The sequence below is a fragment of the Haliotis rufescens genome, unplaced genomic scaffold, assembly GCF_023055435.1.
Source record: "Haliotis rufescens isolate VD_foot unplaced genomic scaffold, xgHalRufe1.0.p SCAF_7, whole genome shotgun sequence".
Taxonomy (NCBI): domain Eukaryota; kingdom Metazoa; phylum Mollusca; class Gastropoda; order Lepetellida; family Haliotidae; genus Haliotis; species Haliotis rufescens.
Window position 1 is genome coordinate 28775295 of NW_025964361.1, and position 18552 is coordinate 28793846.

Here is an 18552-nt window from a genome sequence, read left to right on the forward strand (position 1 = left end):
CTGCTGCAAAAAACATTGTTTTTACAATTATTAAGTAATAATATCAATGTAAACAAGACACTACTGTTAACACTATGCATATATAAACAGGTATAATAACATTTTCAAATGAACATATATGCAAGTATTTTCATTAATGTAAAGAAGAATGGACCAGTTACAATCTAAGTGGATCGATGCTCATTATGTCAATCCCTGGATTGTCTGGTCCAGACTAGAGCATTTACTGACCGCTGCATATAGCTGGAATATATTGCTGAGTGCGGCGCTAAGCAACAAACAAACAAAGTCTTTTTCCGAATGTTTGCTAAGGTTTTGCTTTCAAAATGTAAATTTAATAATTCAGGTAGACTAGTCTTTAGAGACCCTCATGTTCAAGAAAATGAATATGTTTCTATGTGTTTTTGCTGCCATACACGCATTCTCATGGGAATATTATTATTATTAGTAGTAGTAGTAGTAGCAGTATCATCATGTGATAGTAATGACAATATAAACAACACGCCTGAATGTTTATTTATCACTAATCAACAAAAATACATGTACAAAGTTAGTTGTGCCCATTGTGTTTTTTACAACAATATAACACCTCACTCTATCAATTCCCTAAGCAGAAAACTTAATGAAAGGGTTTTAGAAATTGACACTTGTTCAACCTGATTTGTGCCTCTGGTTGTAAAATCTCCCATTTTCATGTCTCTGTTTCTCTTATTTCTTTGTGTGTTTTTTTAACACTGGCCATCTAATAAAATGACATAATAGTATTGATTGGCTTTTGGTGACGTAAGTAAATGACAGATATCAAATGTGAACCCGCGAAGGTTGGTGAACCTTACCAGATTCACATTTCAGATATGCTATGGTTTGTCTTTTGTAACATAACATCTTCAGATTTGTCAGGGAACTAAATTCTCATTTCAGCTCTCGGGTGCCTAAGAAAATACAGAAAACACAAAACAATGTGCCGTTGCATTTTATCCCGAATGATCCAGAAACCATAATCTATCTTTGAAAAATTAACGACATAGGTTTTTGGTAGAAATGGTATGCGCATGTTCGGGGTTAACCGGAAGTTACATTTAGAGTTGGAATACAGTGTTGTCTTCAGAAACAAGCCAAACAAAAACTATTGTCCCTTTTTATAATGGCTACCATCCCGATCGCCATTAACAGAATAAAGAGGGAATTCAAAGAAGTTATCAAAAGTGATGAGGTATGTATTTTTTATGTATATTTAATGACTGAAAATCAAATGAAAGCTCGTCATGAGTTGGCGAACGTAAAATCACATCTTCTGGAAGCTTTAGATATGCTACTTATTGTATGATCTTCCTCGTACAGAATTGTGCTGACTTCAACAAATGTTCTGTTTCCCTTCTCTGTTAGCATGTGCCAAGCTCCGTGCGGAAAAGTTAGGAGCTTCCGCCTACAGATGAAATAATAAACATGATGGATTGCAAGGAGCAGATTTTGTCACACCACTTGTGTAACAATAACCTATATCAAGTTTATTCTGCATACGTGTTATACAGTGATTTACTCACTGAGTGAAAAGTATCAAAGGCCAAAATGCACTTTACCTAGTGCAGCAGTGTCTCAGTATTAGCTCTGCTGTTCTGTTTTTCACTTTACACTTGTTACAGGACAACCTTTTTTGACCTGTTCAATAATAGTTCACCTTCATATATGGCCCCTCTATACAATACTTGGGGTCCGGAACATCCATTTCCGTGCTTGGGTTATTTATTGAGTGTATGGCCGTGCGTCACTATTCTGTTTACATAAAACAATATGTCAATTACTCCCAAAGTCAACTTCTAACAATTATGGGTATGTTACAGTTTTGGCATTAAACACAAAACCTTCCAGGTTAGTTAGTTCATGTATGGCTTTGCACAGGGATTAATATGAACATATGATTTTTTATATTGTAGCCTGAAATAAGTGGCAGACAAGTAGAATTTCACCCATGGTATCTAATGTAACAGTATCATGTTTACAGTTTCCATCACATACACCAGGTCGTTAAACATGAAAATAAAATAACTTGTCATGACTAGGAAGGTATAGTCTGTGTTCTTTAAGGCTTGTAAATGTAGTGGACAATTAGGAGCAATACAACATGCAAACTTCAAATCTATTTGATAGGGCTGGGTCAGTACACCAACTGTGTGATCCAATACGTTTCACGATACTTGTAAACCATCTTTTTCATCAACAGGATTGCCAAATACCTGGCACGCTGACTATTTATGATTGGTAGTGTCAAGTATGGTGCAATGTATGAAAAAGTATTTAATTTTTCACTTCAAATATGTGTTTGGTGTAACAGTTATTAAAGCAAACATTTGAAATAAGAATCAATATTCTTTACTTAGTGTGTGACTGTGATAAAGACTTGTATCGAGAAGTGAAAAATCATGATCCACCGATGCATCTGTGTATCGTCCAGCAACTACTATTTAATGATAGTGCATAAGATAGAACTGTGAACGGTGAGTGCGTCGGTAATTTTGGGACACAAGTGGCATTAGTACTTTTGTTAGGACATTCTTCTGTGTCATTATGGTCCCGATATGGCTGAAATACTGCCGATGTGACTTTATATTTTTACTCACTCAATTCATGTCAATACCATATTTGGAAAAAGAAATTGGGACTACTGGATGACCACCAGTTATTGTTCCAGAAATTAACCCTAAAAGCCTGGTGCCTACACAGTTTTCAAGTAACACTTACTGAAACTGACTGCCCACAATGCTATTTTTGCTTTTTAAGCTGTCATAACATTAGACTAATCCACAAGTTAAACTGTACCAGACAAAACACCAGTTGAAATTAGAACACGTGAGAGTGTTCTATCTGTTCAGAATGACATTTCCCAATATCCAGGCTGGGAGACCTGGGGTTGTGCTGTAAAAGAAAGCCTGTGTCAGGTTCAGGTATAAAAAATAACCAAGGCAGTCTACTAGCTTGAATAGTGATGACATTTAGGAACATTTCCAATCATATTTGAAATTCTTCTGCTGTACTAGCCCTTAGGTAGTGTCAGAATACCGCCTCCTTGCTTACCAGTGTCATAGCAAACATAATAAGAACGTCTTAAAAGGTACCATATTCAAAACTGATTGTAAAAGAGAGTCTTTGTGAACATGGTGAAGATATAAATCAAACATTATTAACAATCAATGGTGCTTGCTTATCTAGATGAAGGAAGTGTGTAAGTCTCACTGGGATGATTAGCTGTAGTACAATAATGCAGGGTTTTACCTTGACCTACGAAACTAATGGTCCAGAGTACCCCCAATTACTAATGTCAAGGGTCTGTAAACATGTTAAAGGTCCTTACAAGGGTCCTGTAAAGTTATGAAATAATGTAGTGTACTGTGCTGTAAGATTTGATAATTACTTTAATTACAGGATCTTTACATTTCTTGTCAAGAATTTTGTACAATAAATATGATTGTGCATCTCATCAGTTCTATACATTTGTGCCTACTGGATGCACATTTCTGTGTTGTGTAAAACCCTGTTAATGTATCAACATATAGTGGTATGTTTCTGTTGATCATGTTCATATGTCATACTGAAATGTTCGATGTATGACCATGACGACGGCTCCTTGCAACCCCCTCCCCTTACCTAGGGGCAGTAGATGTGGTGAAATCATTGGCTTGTCACGCCGAAGACCCAGGCTTGATGCCCAACATGGTAACAATTTGTGAAGTCCATTTCTGGTTTCCCCAGCAGTGATATTGCAGGAATATTGCTAAAAGCTACGTAAAACCATACTTACCACTCATTCCGCTTACCCTAAGAAGCAACACTTGATGGAACACCACATATTTGTTTGTTTTGGTTGTTCACTCTGATCAACATGCTGCGACCTTTGTTTTTCTTCAGATCGCGAAGTGTGACATCAAGGTGGAACTTGTTGATGACCAGTACAATGACCTGAGAGGCGAGATAGCGGGGCCTCCTGACACACCCTATGAAGGAGGCACATTCAAACTGGATATCAAAGTACCAGAAACCTATCCCTTTAATCCTCCCAAGGTTGGTACTTGGTTACTTTTTCGTATACAGTGATCCCTTGCTGCAACGCTATTTTGGGTTCCAAATAATTGATGAGTGTTATAGACGATCAGCGGTTTAACCGAGGTGGAGTCGTAGGGGGTAGATGAACCACAAAACAGTATACATGCGCTGCCTACCTGACACGATCTACGCTGCACGTTTCAGAGTTTACGAAAAGATTAGAATAGTAGTTGTTTGTGATTCATAATGTAAAAAAAGATTTATCGAGTGTTATGCGCTTTCAACAAAACGTACGGTATCCCTTCAGTGAATTCATGTGAATGAACAGGTATTACAAACTTGGTCAATAAGAATATGAAATTTGATATAAAACATCACTATACATGGTAATTTACCATTTGAATTGTATTTCCTGCTCTCCAAGGCATTCTTTTACATACAGAGATTAAGGTTACAGTGTTTATTTTCTCGTAAGCTAAGCTGGAAATGTATCAGGGTTAGAAATTAAGCATGATAGCCAAGCTCTCATTATCATGGGCCCAATGTTAGATGTTAATGACTTTGTGGGTCCCCAAATTCAAATACCAGAGCAACAAATTTAATAACCCCATCTCTTCACTGATAATGTAACAAGGTAGTCTCAGCATTTTGGACAAATAAGACTCCATCTTTGGCATTGTTAAATAATGTAGGAGCAAAAGTGAACATAGCTTTCAAGTACCATTTTTTTCTTGCCAAGTCTAAACCTTAAAGCCATTTGGGAGTGGTGGGGTAGCCTGATCAGCGTTAGAAACTAACAGTTTCAGTCCACTAGTCCTTATAATGGTAACATATAGCAAAAACCCTGAACATGGCAAATTTCTACTAGTCCTTATGATACCTTAACTATTGGGTAGTTTGGCAAGGCCTACAGGACGAGTGCCAATTTCTAACGCTGCTGATGGTTAAAGCGTTTGCTGGTCATGCTGAGGCCCGAGTTTGATTCCCCACATGGGTACAATGTGTGAAGTCCATTTCTGGTGTCCCCCGCCATGATATTGCTGGAATTTTGATGAAAGCAGCATAAAACCACACTCAATCAAATATCAATATCACGGCGGGGGACACCAGAAATGGACTTCACACATTGTACCCATGTGGGTAATCGAACCCAGGTCTTTGGTATGACAAGCGAATGCTTTAACCACTAGGCTACCCCCACCGTCCCTGGTAGGATATGAAGTTTGTTTGCAACAGTAAGGCTACGAAATGATAAAAATCTCTAGATGCCAGGAGAACAATACACAGGTTATCAACTATAAAGGTTCACTGCTAAGGTCGATGTTGGTGTGGTGACAACGGAGATGTGTCGTCATATTGGTCATGCTGCTCATGTGTTTGTGAGGGGAAACTGGTAGTCCAGTTGTCTAAGGCACTGCAATTCCCTGTGCAGCGTCACACCCTTTGGCACGCCAGATCCCTATTATCGTGGGTTCGAGGCCCAGATTGTCCTGATTATGTTTTAAAGTCTGTCAGGCCCACTCACTCACTCACGCACTCACTCGGGGCTAAAACAAGGACTGGTCAACTCGGATTCAATATACTGTTTCTGCATGGGGTATTCAAGTTAAACTGCGGCATGGTATCTCAGTTGGCTAGCACTATAAATCAGCATCAGTCCGGACTAGTACAAGCAGCAACACACACACATATACATACACGCACATGCATGCACGTCGCCATATAAATCAAACTAGCAATAAGGTCAACACACAACACTTTCCAGATTTACTGTATCAAGGATGATTTCCAGCCCGACCCAGTACAATATTTACAAACTGGATGCGCTGGATAATCGATGAGATTTCTTTACACTTACAGGTGAAGTTCGTCACCAAAATATGGCATCCAAACATCAGCTCAGTCACAGGTGCAATATGCTTGGATATCTTAAAAGATCAGTGGTAAGTTTGAAAGCCTTTCAGGTCATGTATTACTATAACCGCAATTAAGATACATGCAGATTTTCCGCATTTATGTTTAGAATATTGATATCATCTTGTATTTCAGAGAAATGTGCTCGGTGAAACAACTTTCACTCACCTCATTAATTTGGTTGATATGGATTCTGGGTTAGAATTGATCCCCAGCAACCTATGCTGGTTGTTTGAGGCCACTAAATGGATCTGGTGGTCAGACTCACTGACTTAGTTGATGGTGTCAATGAACGTCAACAGTGTGGATTGTTGCTCGTATCAGTCCCTTGATTGTTTGCAGTAGCTGGAACACTGGTTGTCATGAAAAGTATGCCAAAGGCAAGGCTGAATTTAGCCATGGGTGGCCCCCTAAGTACAGTCAAGTCTCGTTAATCCGACATCGTTGGTTGCACATGATTGTGTCGGATTAACGAGTATGTCGGATTAACGAAATTAAGTGATTTGTGATCGAAAATCGGACATCTTCACGATAGATAATAACCGTGTGTACCTTGTAATAAAATCATTAAAAACGAAATATTAATATTGTTATGTTGTTTATTCATTCCTTAATTTATAATTAATGACTATGATAATAAAAATAATAATAATTTTCCCATTTATACATAACAATAGAGACATTACTCACTGAATTTATCACATGATCAACGACCCACGTTTCCCCGTGTAAATGCAAGTGCTACTGTCTTAACAACTTGCTTCATCTACTTAAAATAGTCTGTCAGTGCGTGTCAAAACACGGGGTTGTGTACTCGCGGTCAGATGACCACGGAGTACGCTGATCACTGTGTCGGATTAACGAGACTGATTAATGAGTGATTTCGGCAATTCGTTGCAAATTAGGTGTGTCGGAGTCGGAGTGCGAGAATGTCGGATTAACGGGACTAAATAGCACTGAATCAATCGGTTCCCATCATTTGTGTCGGATAAAGCCGAGTGTCGGATTAACGAGTGTCGGATTAACGAGACTTGACTGTATAACTATAAGTGTGTGTAAAGTTGAAATGTCCTTGAAAAGATATTTTGTAGCCTTGAAAACATGTTGAGATTTGTATGAACCATGCAGTTAGCTTCACTGAACATGATGACTGTACTGAAATACTAAAAATATTTTGAATCATGTTTCAGAAGAATTAAAATAGACTGATAGATCGTGCCATATATGAAAGAACCTACACCTGACTGTTGTGTATTGTCAGGGCTGCTGCCATGACGTTACGGACGGTGTTGTTGTCGTTGCAAGCGCTGCTGGCAGCTGCGGAGCCAGATGATCCTCAAGATGCAGTCGTAGCCCAGCAATACAAGGAAGTGCCGGAGATATTTGCCAGGACAGCAAGGCACTGGACATCAGTGTATGCCGGAGGTGCAGTACACTTTCAGCATGTTTGGTCAATACATTATTCAGCAATAGAATCTGACATTTTAAGCCTTCTAGTCCTTACAATGAATGATAACATAGCAAAACCCTTACATATGGCAAATATACACTAGTCATTATGGTAACTGAACTTTTAGGCATTTTGGCAAGGGTTATTGGTTTGAATTTCTGGTGCCAATTACTATCACTGTTTTATCATACCATAATGGACAATATAGTGCACTAAGCAGAACTTAACGCCCCATAGTGACAAAATAAGAACATACCATTTGGAGTTATCCCCCTTTCAGCCCCTTGTGGTGTTAAAAAAGTGATATGATTTTCCGTACCAGTATTTTGATTAGTCTAGAAGCAGTTACATGACACATGTCGCAGCCTTTAGTAAGTTTCAAGATGGTGCAATGCATGCTTTTTGAGACAAGTTTGATGTTCTGAAATGGGGAACCCAGCAGTGATGCATAGGACAGAGTGTCTGTCTGGAGAGCAGAAGCATGATGGTTAAATCACTGGCCATGTCACACCAAAATATGTCAAGAGATGATACCTGTTGTCACCTTGCCTGATGTTTGGCATTAACATGCATTAAGTGGATAAAACAAGAACTGGTTGACTCAGAGTCAGTATGAAGTGTCTGAGTTGGGTATTCATGTTTAACTGTGGCATGGTATCTCAGTGGGCTAGTACTATAAAATAGGGACGGGTAACTTGGGTACTCGGGTCGGGTGGCTCCTGAGTAGGACCCGGGTACCCACAGGACTACCTGCGGTTAGTCATGTGATATATTGTTCAATTACAATGACAATAAAAATTTATGATTACTCTAGTGCAAGTTGCTAATGTTCGCATTTCTTTCTGACTAGACGCACATTCCTTTATATGTTTGAGTAAAGACAAAGCTTCAGTCAACTTCGGTGTATGCACAATCAGATCGTTTCGTACCCTATCCACATGATCCAAGTACTTCTTGCCAGGGCATCAGTACCCTATCCACATGATCCAAGTACTTCTTGCCAGGGCATCAGTACCCTATCCACATGATCCAAGTACTTCTTGCCAGGGCATCAGTACCCTATCCACATGATCCAAGTACTTCTTGCCAGGGCATCAGTACCCTATCCACATGATCCAAGTACTTCTTGCCAGGGCATCAGTACCCTATCCACATGATCCAAGTACTTCTTGCCAGGGCATCAGTACCCTATCCACATGATCCAAGTACTTCTTGCCAGGGCATCAGTACCCTATCCACATGATCCAAGTACTTTTTGCCAGGGCATCAGTACCCTATCCACATGATCCAAGTACTTTTTGCCAGGGCATCAGTAAAACAATTCCCAATTGAACATTTTCTACCCCACTTGAGACCGACAAAGGATACCCGGGTAGGGTCAGGTAATAGGGGGTCGGGTACCCGGGTACTAAATTTGGACTTATCCCAGCCCTACTATAAAACAAGACCAGTACAAGCATCCATACACAAGTGCCTGCACATCTCAGTATAAGTGAAATAATCTTGAACATGTCGTTAATCCCCATTTCACCTCATGCCACCTCACCTCTAAATACGTGAGATTGTTTACCTCCTGGTATCTGATGTTGGGTATTCTGTAGTAAGTGTGTGTTTACGTTTGCAGGACCAAAGAAAGAAGAAGAATTAGAAAAAAAGGTTATTGAGATTGTCAACATGGGATTTGTAGAGGTAAGTACTTTTTAATTATTGGTATTAAAATAAATTTATGATGTTAATATCAGACAAAGCTCTTCTCCATGGGGATTCGGAGAAGAATGCATCCCAAATTGTTTTGTAGGAAGAGCTGACGAGAATTGGGATCTAAATAACTCTAATGCTTATAGTTACAATATGTGACCTCGCTTATTGAATGCTGACGCATTCTTGATTATTAGCGCGTGATATCTTCATCCCGTTATGGAATATTGCTGACTGAGGCGTTTAACACGTCACGCCCTACATTTCATTTCTTTTCTTATTTCTCCCAAAACTTAAAAGTACTTTGTGATGATGAACCTGATGCAAACATTGCCTATTTCAGGAGGAAGCGAGGCGAGCTTTATCAACACGGAACTGGGATATCGAAAGGGCAACAGAGTATCTCATAGATCAGCAGTCCTAATGCAATGTTTTTAGTAGTTATATCTCCATGCATCTATTACACATAACTATGGTTGAAAGACAGGGACACAGAGAAGGGTCTTAGAGAGTATTGGTGTTCTATATGGAGTGTGATTATATACTGATAGTCCAACTGGAATCCTTGAAATGTAACAATGGTTACAGTAGGAACTGGCAACATTATGACATCTCATCATGAGACAATGAATGCCTGTCATACCAAAATGTATGTATACAATGCTTGATTTAAAGGGGGTTTCCCTTGTACCAATTAGGCTGGGTGCCTAAATGAAATGTGAAAGAGGCACTAGTTACATGATCAAGCAGGGAGGACATGGCACAAGACTGCTTTTCCTCTTTACCGACTAAATGTCGTCTTTAATACTTCATGCGTTTGTATTCACTATGTTCTGCCGTAACCTGTGAATGGCTGCTTTCCAGTGTAGTCGCTATGTTTGAACTGATATTTCAAACTGTGGTCTGGGTCCAGTGAATGGGAAATCACAGTGGTCCGACCACTGCTTAAATTACATTAACCCTTTCTCATACAACATCTACACAACATTTCTTTATTATCAGGCAATGCCACTGTTCTAACAGAATTTGGGCGGTCGGGTAGCCTGGTGGTTAAAGTGTATTCTCGTCATGCCAAAGAGCCGGGTTCAATTCCCGACATTGGTACAATGTGTGAAGCCCATTTCTGGTGTCCCCCGCCGTTATATTGCTAGAATATTGCTAAAAGCGATGTTAAACCATACTCACTCACTCACTTATGCAGAATTCATGCACAGAGTAGGGCTCATTTGACATCCATGAGTGATACACGACACGTCTTTGTTTGACTTATTTATACACATCACCATTATACCGCAAGGCGGCTGAATGTGTCACGGGGGATGGATGAACGTAGTGTATACAAAGCTCTGAAGTATTGATGATGTCTTTTGTTTGACATGTTTGACCTTGTGTGTTGCTGGATTGAAGATTTACTGTAAACGTAGGAGATCATTATGTAATTGAAAGAGTGTTTCTGATATCATGGGAGTATATAGTGTTTTTGTGCCTCTGGAAGTTGTCGGTGAGAGAGTGATATTTATATTGAAGCTGGTTGAATCGTCCATATTCTCGTTCATGACATCAGGAAGAAAGTTATTCTGTGGGAAAGCAGCAGCTGTTTGGAGTGAAGGATGTCATTACTGTGGCACTGACCTCAGGTGCCTGGATAGGTCAGTCGGTCAAACATTGAAGGTACATATAAGTATAAAACGATGTCTGTTTGTGTTGTACATTTAGATCTATTTTCACTGAAGAGTTAAACAAGAAATTAGAGTAAAAGGACAAAACTTCACGGTTTTTTAAAATGACCTTGAAATTCGGAGCAATTTTGACAGTTTGATACAAACACTCATTTAGATGGTGTGACATGTTGCTGCGAAGTGTTCCAAGCAGCACAGATTTGATTAATTTATGTATTCAACCTTGTGATACATCAGCCCTCTTCATGATGTAATAAGGAGCGTTCTGGTGGTACAATGTCTAAAGCACCATGTTGGTGTTCTTAACTCAGTATGGCTGGATTCTTTCGAAAGTAAATGATTGATCATGTTACAGAAGACTAGCTTCAGTTATCAGCATTGGCAGACAAACTCATTCATGGTGCCCACCACCATGTTTTACTGTTAATGATGTATGACCCTATAGTATAAACTTACCCATTAGAGTTATGTCCCTTTGACATGTCAGGATCCAGTGAGCATGATTTGAATTCCATCTTTGTCCTGATTACAACCCTTGGTCATCGTACCCATGGGTCTCGTCAAAGTGGTAAGTGCGTGCGACGTGCATCGTTTTGGGCTGTCCATTCACATGAAGCTGCCAAGCCATGTTGTAATTGAGATGCTTAACTCATCACTCACTACTGGTATACTAATCACACGAAGGGGTTTGATGGTAAACTGATGAATAGGCCAGGTTTGAGATAATAGAGAACAGGACCCATATAAATACTTGTATATACATTGTGTGATGTTCTAAGTTCATCAACTGCACATATTCTGCACCTGTATTTGTCTACTGATGATATAGTCCGCTGAAAGATGTTTCTCTATATTGTTTTCTCTCTTCAGCGTTACGATGAAGCAGTGGGGCACACATTTCATGATGCAGCAGTTTTCAAATTCTACATGTTTCGAATGTTTCAAAAAGACTTTGCTTCTTTGGATTTAGATACTTTGAAAAACTAAATAACAAACTATCGACAGGATTTTCAGAATAAACTAACAGATGACACTTCAAGTTATTTAACTGGTAAACCCAATATTGATACATATAGTTTGCGATACATTATAGATACATTCTAATTCTATGTTGGTGGTTTCTAAAAGATGTGCTCATATTACTTAATAAAATGTCACTACTATAACCCTAGGAATATATTCTCAAATCAATAAAGCAACTCATATTTCACAAATATTAATCTTATTCTATTATCAAATCTTTATTAACTTGAAATCTGTTACAAAAAAATGATATCTACTATTTTTATTGTTACAATCAAGACATCTCTAGTCAGTACCAAGGCCATCTGTTGATATGGTTTACAAATAAAAAAAATAAAATATCAATAAAAAGAAGCTCTTGTTATAGCTTAAGCTATTTTTTATTTGGCATGAAATTATTCAGATTACTATTTTGGGAAAAAATAGTTGCTTAAGTAGATATTGTATACAGGACAGAAAAAACATACTGATCACCATCAAAATATATATTTCACACCTTGGAGATGAGAATCATTTTTGAAAAATTTCCATGACCTTATAATAAAATGTAATACATATCCTGCAAAGGTTTGGACAGGTTCAGAGGTACAATTATCTCTACATTTTGTTTCCTACCATCCGTGATTATCTAGATTCAATCTCATTAAAATCAGATCTTAGTTCTCCCTATCGCTAAACAAAGATCTGAGGACATCCCATTAGGAGTCACGTCAGAACGACCTTTCATCCAACCAAGCAGAGCGTCGCTTACCAGATCAAGAAAGTGACACACGGAATGTGTTTTCTAATCATGCAACCTCAAAATATTTAACAGAGGGTATTCCGAAGGACAGTTACAGATTATATATCCATACAATATAGGCCATCTATAAGCCATTCCAGAACGTTCTTTTTATCAGTTTAAAAAAAAATTAATCGAGAATATGTCAAAATATGTTTCGAAGCGTAGTCTCCAGTTTGAAACGAGTGTCATAAAGCTTGAGAAAGCTGCCTTCTGATTGGTTAATGTCGATTTCTTGTCAGTCATTTCATTGATCGGTCAAAGTTCGCCAAAGATCGTTCTGACATGAACCCTAATGGGATGTCCTCAGATCTTTGTTTAGCGGTAGCGAAAGCTAAAATCTGATTTTAATTAGATTGATCTAGATTATAATAAGTTTGGGAAAATACCCATAGTCCTATTTCATAAAGCGATCTTAGCCTATGACTGTCTTAAGCCTATGTTAAAGTAGGGGAATTACAATCGCCTTAGAGCTAAGATGGCATTGTGGAATGAGGCCCTGTTTCATCCATCACTTCATTTTGATCCATACTCGGAGGTATGGTCACTTCTGAAACAAACTTGGGTGCCGAATGGGTTTAGGGTATTTATAATGATAGCATGGAGATAATACACTGGATATTTGATGGTGATTTCCACGGTACCCAATACTAAGCTTGCAAACATCAATCATGACTGCTGTTCGTAGGTATCTGCATTGTTCTGATGTATTTTTCAAGTGAACTCGCCCGTTAAGCACTCTAGTTAGGGTAATGGTAGAAAACCAGATTCGATCTAAACGTATTAATTTCCATAGAAACTCATGTGTTACTGTTGTACTAATATAATATTACCTTATATGATCATTGTGAATTTGCATTTTGAAAGTTTCAAAATCCATCTTCTTTTTCTCGTTTCAAATATTATGGTCCATGATAAATTGATGGAGAGATTTTCTTCCCTGCCTATTTGGTATCAATACCTTTTCGTCAGTTGTATTTTGAGTGATTATTTTTCATTACTCACCTAAACAGCAAGATGGCTAGTCCTAGAAGAATGAGATTTAGTTCAACAACTGTTTTCAAAATATGCCTCGACTTTACTTTTGAAGAAGGAAGAGAAGACAAACAAATTTGGGTTGTCATGCTCGCTGACTTGGTTCGTACAAGTCATTGTATCCCAATTGCATAGACTGATGCTCATGATGTCAATCACCGGATCATCTGGTCCAGACTCAAATGTTTCCAGATAGCCGTCATATAGCTGGAATATTACTGAGGCGTTACACAACAAACAAACAAACAAGACTTTTGAAGAAAATTTGGGCAAAAATCTAGTAATTGATTAATTCTGTTTTGTAATGCTTGTATTTGAAATTAATGTAAAAATTATGATTCCTGTTTGTGATATTGCATATGAAAATCAACAAGCCATAAGCAGTTACTAAAGAACAAGCAGATTTATGGCAGGCTGATTGAGGTATGTTATGTGTATTATGGTGATGAAAACTACATAAACCAAGTTAAGGACCTCCCGATTTTTCATATGTTCATGGCCATAACAGATTAACTATAGTAATATAAAAGAATCGAGTGGTTCTTAACTTCTTTTCAGTAGTATATTATGCCCGCCAGAAGAATTAAGGGAACACTTAAAACATTGACCAATCCGGAAAGATGTGAGAATGATTTGCGATTGTGGCAAGTATACCGCACAAAACTCGGCATGATGGCTCTGTTGCCTATGGCACTACCATTTACTTCACAGAGTTGTGTCCCTTAGGCCTGCCCCAAAGTTATGATCATGGGTTTGAATCCCTGATTCTCCTTGATTATGTTTCTAGGTTTGTCAGCGCCATACCAGCATTCCTGGATTTAACCAGAGTGGTACACATCTAAGACCTGCATCACTTCAGGCTTTCCTCCCGACTTAAGCTGAGACATGATATCACTGAAATACTGTTTAAATTGGTGTTACAACTCACTCACTCACTCGGGCATGCGGAAACACCTATCACTCGGGTATTGATTCATGTGCAGAACAACATGCACTGCTTGACTATTTTCAACCACTGCAATGTCAACTCAGCCTGCGATATACAATACTGGTATGCTGTCCTCTCAGGCAAAAATCCCAAGGGGATAAAATTGTCTGCTCCTTCAATCTTTCAGTACAGTATACGCTCTATGTAACTTTTTATTGATTGCACAAAATTCTTTTCAATAAACATGATAACGGGTATGTAATGTTAGCTAAATCAAGTTTTTAGTTAAAACAATCTGCCAAATTGTAATCGAATCAGAAGCTGGAATGGACATTATCTTACCATTGAACAATTAACCAACTACTGTAAATTATTACCTTCATCATGGCCATTTAACCCACAATGCTATATTGGAAGCAAATCCATAAATATAACATACATAATATCTCAGCATACACAATATAGATTTCTTTGTTCCAGTTTTATTTTCCATGGGATGGCGTTAGATGTTTAGACAACAGGGTGGACAGTTGAGAAGGGTGGTATCATGATTATTAGGCCATGTTTGTAGTTTAAACCAAACGAAGGGTATTAATTTCGCCACACTATCATTGCAAATGACCTGCATGATGTATTTTGAGTGACAGGTTACATGGTTGGAATCGCAGGGGGAGTGTTTTTTCAGGGTGCTACATTGATACTTAGTTGGGAATCTATCTAACAGCCAAAATATTGTACCTTGTTTAGCCAGGAATAATCGTGCCAAGTTAGATGGTTGAACGCTTAACTTATTACTGATTATCCTTTCCGCCAAAATATTTATGTGAGCTGTTTCCAGGTTGATAGTGCTATTATATGTTGTAATGTTAAAACTGATTTATCTATTACTTTTGTGGAGTATATTACCGAGTTAAGACTATTGTGCATGTACATGCATCTAATGACAGCGCATAATTAACTGTACTCTCTTCAGTTCTCGGCTGTATCATTAAATAGCCAAACATAAAGCCATAGCCAAAAGTAATTCAGGACATTTGACAGAACTGTATTGTGATATTCAGTTACAGCTCTTGCAGCTTTCCATATTTTCAGTGTTCCCGTTGGGTTTTGAAACTGCCGGTCCTGGTGGACTGGCAACTCTAAAAATTACCAGTCCCCTCTAATTTTTGTAAGTCCCAACTTTCAACAAATAAATGCAGTGACGTCATCTCTGAAGTAACTTAGTTAGATCTACACGTCATTCACAGAAAGTTCAGTCACAATTTTCTCGTGTTTTTTTGGTATTTCGAGACTAAGTCACTACAAATATATATTTAACCTCAAAGCAAAGCGAAATGATGTTTCCTTGCACAAAAAATAGACAACAGGAAACCCTGATGGTAACAGACAAGCTGACTTTGTTCGAAAAATATACTTATCTGAATATCAGCAATGTTTTGTTCAACAACAAAGATGTATAAGGTACTTTATTTGCCGGTCCACAGGTGACTGGCAGTCACATGAATTACCGGTCCAAGCCTAATTTTAACGGTTAAAAACTGTTAATTACCGGCAAACGGGAACACTGATTTTACTGTCACAATTCCTCTGTCTGTTTTAGAGTACAGCCAAATACTCACTTTCACAAATAGCATATCAGCATATATTGTCAACAGCTGGCGCAAGGGGAACCCACGGACAAGGTGCCCTTGTAGTCCATGAATGTACATGCAGGTCAAGTGCACTGTTTCATAAAGTGTCAGGTTGGAGAACATTGTTGGGATAACATTGTACACATCTGACCCAAATAACGAATCTCCTTTATGGCTGTGCTCAAACCAGATGTAAGTTTGTGATCAGTATTGGACAAATTGTTTTCTGCACTTTGTTTATTATCATCACTCTGCTTGTCCTGAACTATGGATAGCTTGATTTATTATGCAGTGTTGAAATACTATGTTTATCTGAAAATATATTGATATTCTACTGGAGTGAATTATTATTACACAACTAAGTGAAAGAACACTTTGTCAGAACTTATTTCAGTTAGCCTCATTGACACTGTGATTCAGACTAAGAAAATACATAGTTTATGAACAACATATGGCTTTCCTTGTCAAGTAACATATTTGTGTCTCGGACAATATTGCCATTTCTTTCGTATCTTTGCCGTTGAATAGAACTTTGTTAGGTCACTCGACGTGATAAACATGTTATTCAACAAGGTTTGCCAAAACTCCCCTACATATTTTCAATGGTACTCATTGTGATCCTCACTTGATGAGAAAAACAATATTATTGACAATATTTGCTGAATATCATATGCAGATTTTCAGTGGTACTGATCTTGGTACCCATGACTTCACGCTAACACGGCTTCACTGGATGAATTCTCACAAGTAATATCTAATCTATACTACTCAAAAGAAGTTAAAGAACACCCACGGTTGGAGGGCTGTGTGTTGCAATGCCCACCAGCCGTGATAGATGAACTATAGGTATATGGAAAAAAATTGGGTGTGGTTTAGTGTCTTCATCTTCCTTGGGCAAGGGCGTTAACTGACAATTAAAGTCCAGTTTCCACCCTTGTTGAACTAGGCTTGAATTTCGTGGCCCGATCGTGGCTATTAAGAGTTATGTCCCTCCTATTGACCAATCAGATTCCACCTTTATGTCACATGCAATTAATTCAAACAAAATGGCAAGATCTTTTTTGTAATAAAACAGGTCTTACCTCGCGAAGTGCCTCAAATCATGTGAGCACCTTGATAAGAAACATGAAAAGATTTGGAAAACATCTGTTGACACCCAGTTGTACACATGCTTAGCAAATCCTGCAGTTGACGAAAATCTGTATTTTGAAATCCATGTTGTTTACAATCCGGATGTCTAGTCCATTAATTGGTTTTGATTTGACTATGCATTGACTCATTGGTCCAGCCAAGTGTAACTCGGGATGTCCAGCCTAATTTGGCAAGAGTGGAAACTAGACTTCTATTGTAAGTAAACTCCCTTACCTCGGGAAGATAAGCCTATTTTGAGTAGTATACATCGGTCGGTGAGAAGTACTCTCTCTACTTTCAAATCAGTTTCTAGTCTTAGGGATCAAACAACACACCAAGAAGCAATTTGAACATCTCCCAAGCATAACCCACACACTGCACAACGTAAAGTAAAACAAGACTGCAAGTCATCTTTAGCCCAAAATGGAAATAAAAATTATCTTGACACCATGAAAAGTCTTCAGCTGAATTTTGTAAATTGAACCGCACTTGATTGTAATAGAACTTGCTTGTAAATATTTCGTGTAGATATTCTATGTTTCAAAGCATACTGCTAGCTCTGAATTATATGAATGTGAGTGTAATTATTAAGTACAAAGAAGATATTTTGATTACAGTTTCTGGGAGACACAAGCCTTATCTTGTAATACACTGTAAGTGTATATGTTTTATTTGCTTCTGATAACCTTCATCATTATGTAAAATATTGCAAAATATGTTTTTCAATAAAATTGATTTGATCCTTTTCAGCGTTGTGTGCATTTCATTGGAGACCAGTGTAGACATTGAGCAAGGAATTGACTTCAATAGGAGTCCATGTTTGGTTCAAATTAATTGGACACATTCCTTTTTACCAGCTGCGGAGGTACTGCAATTTGTTATGCGGAGTTGCTTCCCATGGACATGCCAGGATCTTGGCTTGAATAAAAAATATGACGATCATTGGTTTGGCTGCACAATACAGTGGTTTCACCAAAGTGGAAGTGTCCAAGATCTGCATCACTTTGTGATTTCCTCTAACATTAAGCTGACATGCAGTGATATAACTGAAATACTGTCAAGTGACAAAGGTGAAGTGAAAAGGGGTTTAATGTCACCTTCAATATGATTTCACTTATTGGGACGATAAAATGCCAGTGCAACATGATGCTCACTCAGACACATTACACAGACTTCGAACCGACCAATCCTTCACCACCGACATCCTCTCCAGGAAGATGCTCTATTCACTAAACCACAGAGGC

The 18552-nt window shown here is 38.3% G+C and overlaps 1 protein-coding gene across 1 annotated transcript; it reads left to right on the forward strand.

Moving 5' to 3' along the window:
- Positions 1-960: 960 nt before the first annotated feature.
- Positions 961-18055, forward strand: LOC124146979 (ubiquitin-conjugating enzyme E2 K-like). The gene is made up of 6 exons (XM_046517568.2): positions 961-1213; positions 3904-4056; positions 5899-5981; positions 7214-7377; positions 9027-9091; positions 9444-18055. Exons 1-6 carry the CDS (start codon positions 1145-1147, stop codon positions 9522-9524), a joined length of 615 nt encoding a protein of 204 aa, XP_046373524.1. The 5' UTR covers positions 961-1144; the 3' UTR covers positions 9525-18055.
- Positions 18056-18552: the final 497 nt, after the last annotated feature.

Bases quoted from the DNA above. Each gene is read 5' to 3' on its own strand.
- LOC124146979 (XM_046517568.2), top strand. From the start codon at position 1,145: ATGGCTACCATCCCGATCGCCATTAACAGAATAAAGAGGGAATTCAAA. The intron at 5,982-7,213 runs GTAAGTTTGAAA...GTGTATTGTCAG, and splicing joins GATATCTTAAAAGATCAGTG to GGCTGCTGCCATGACGTTAC. The intron at 7,378-9,026 runs GTGCAGTACACT...TTACGTTTGCAG, and splicing joins GACATCAGTGTATGCCGGAG to GACCAAAGAAAGAAGAAGAA.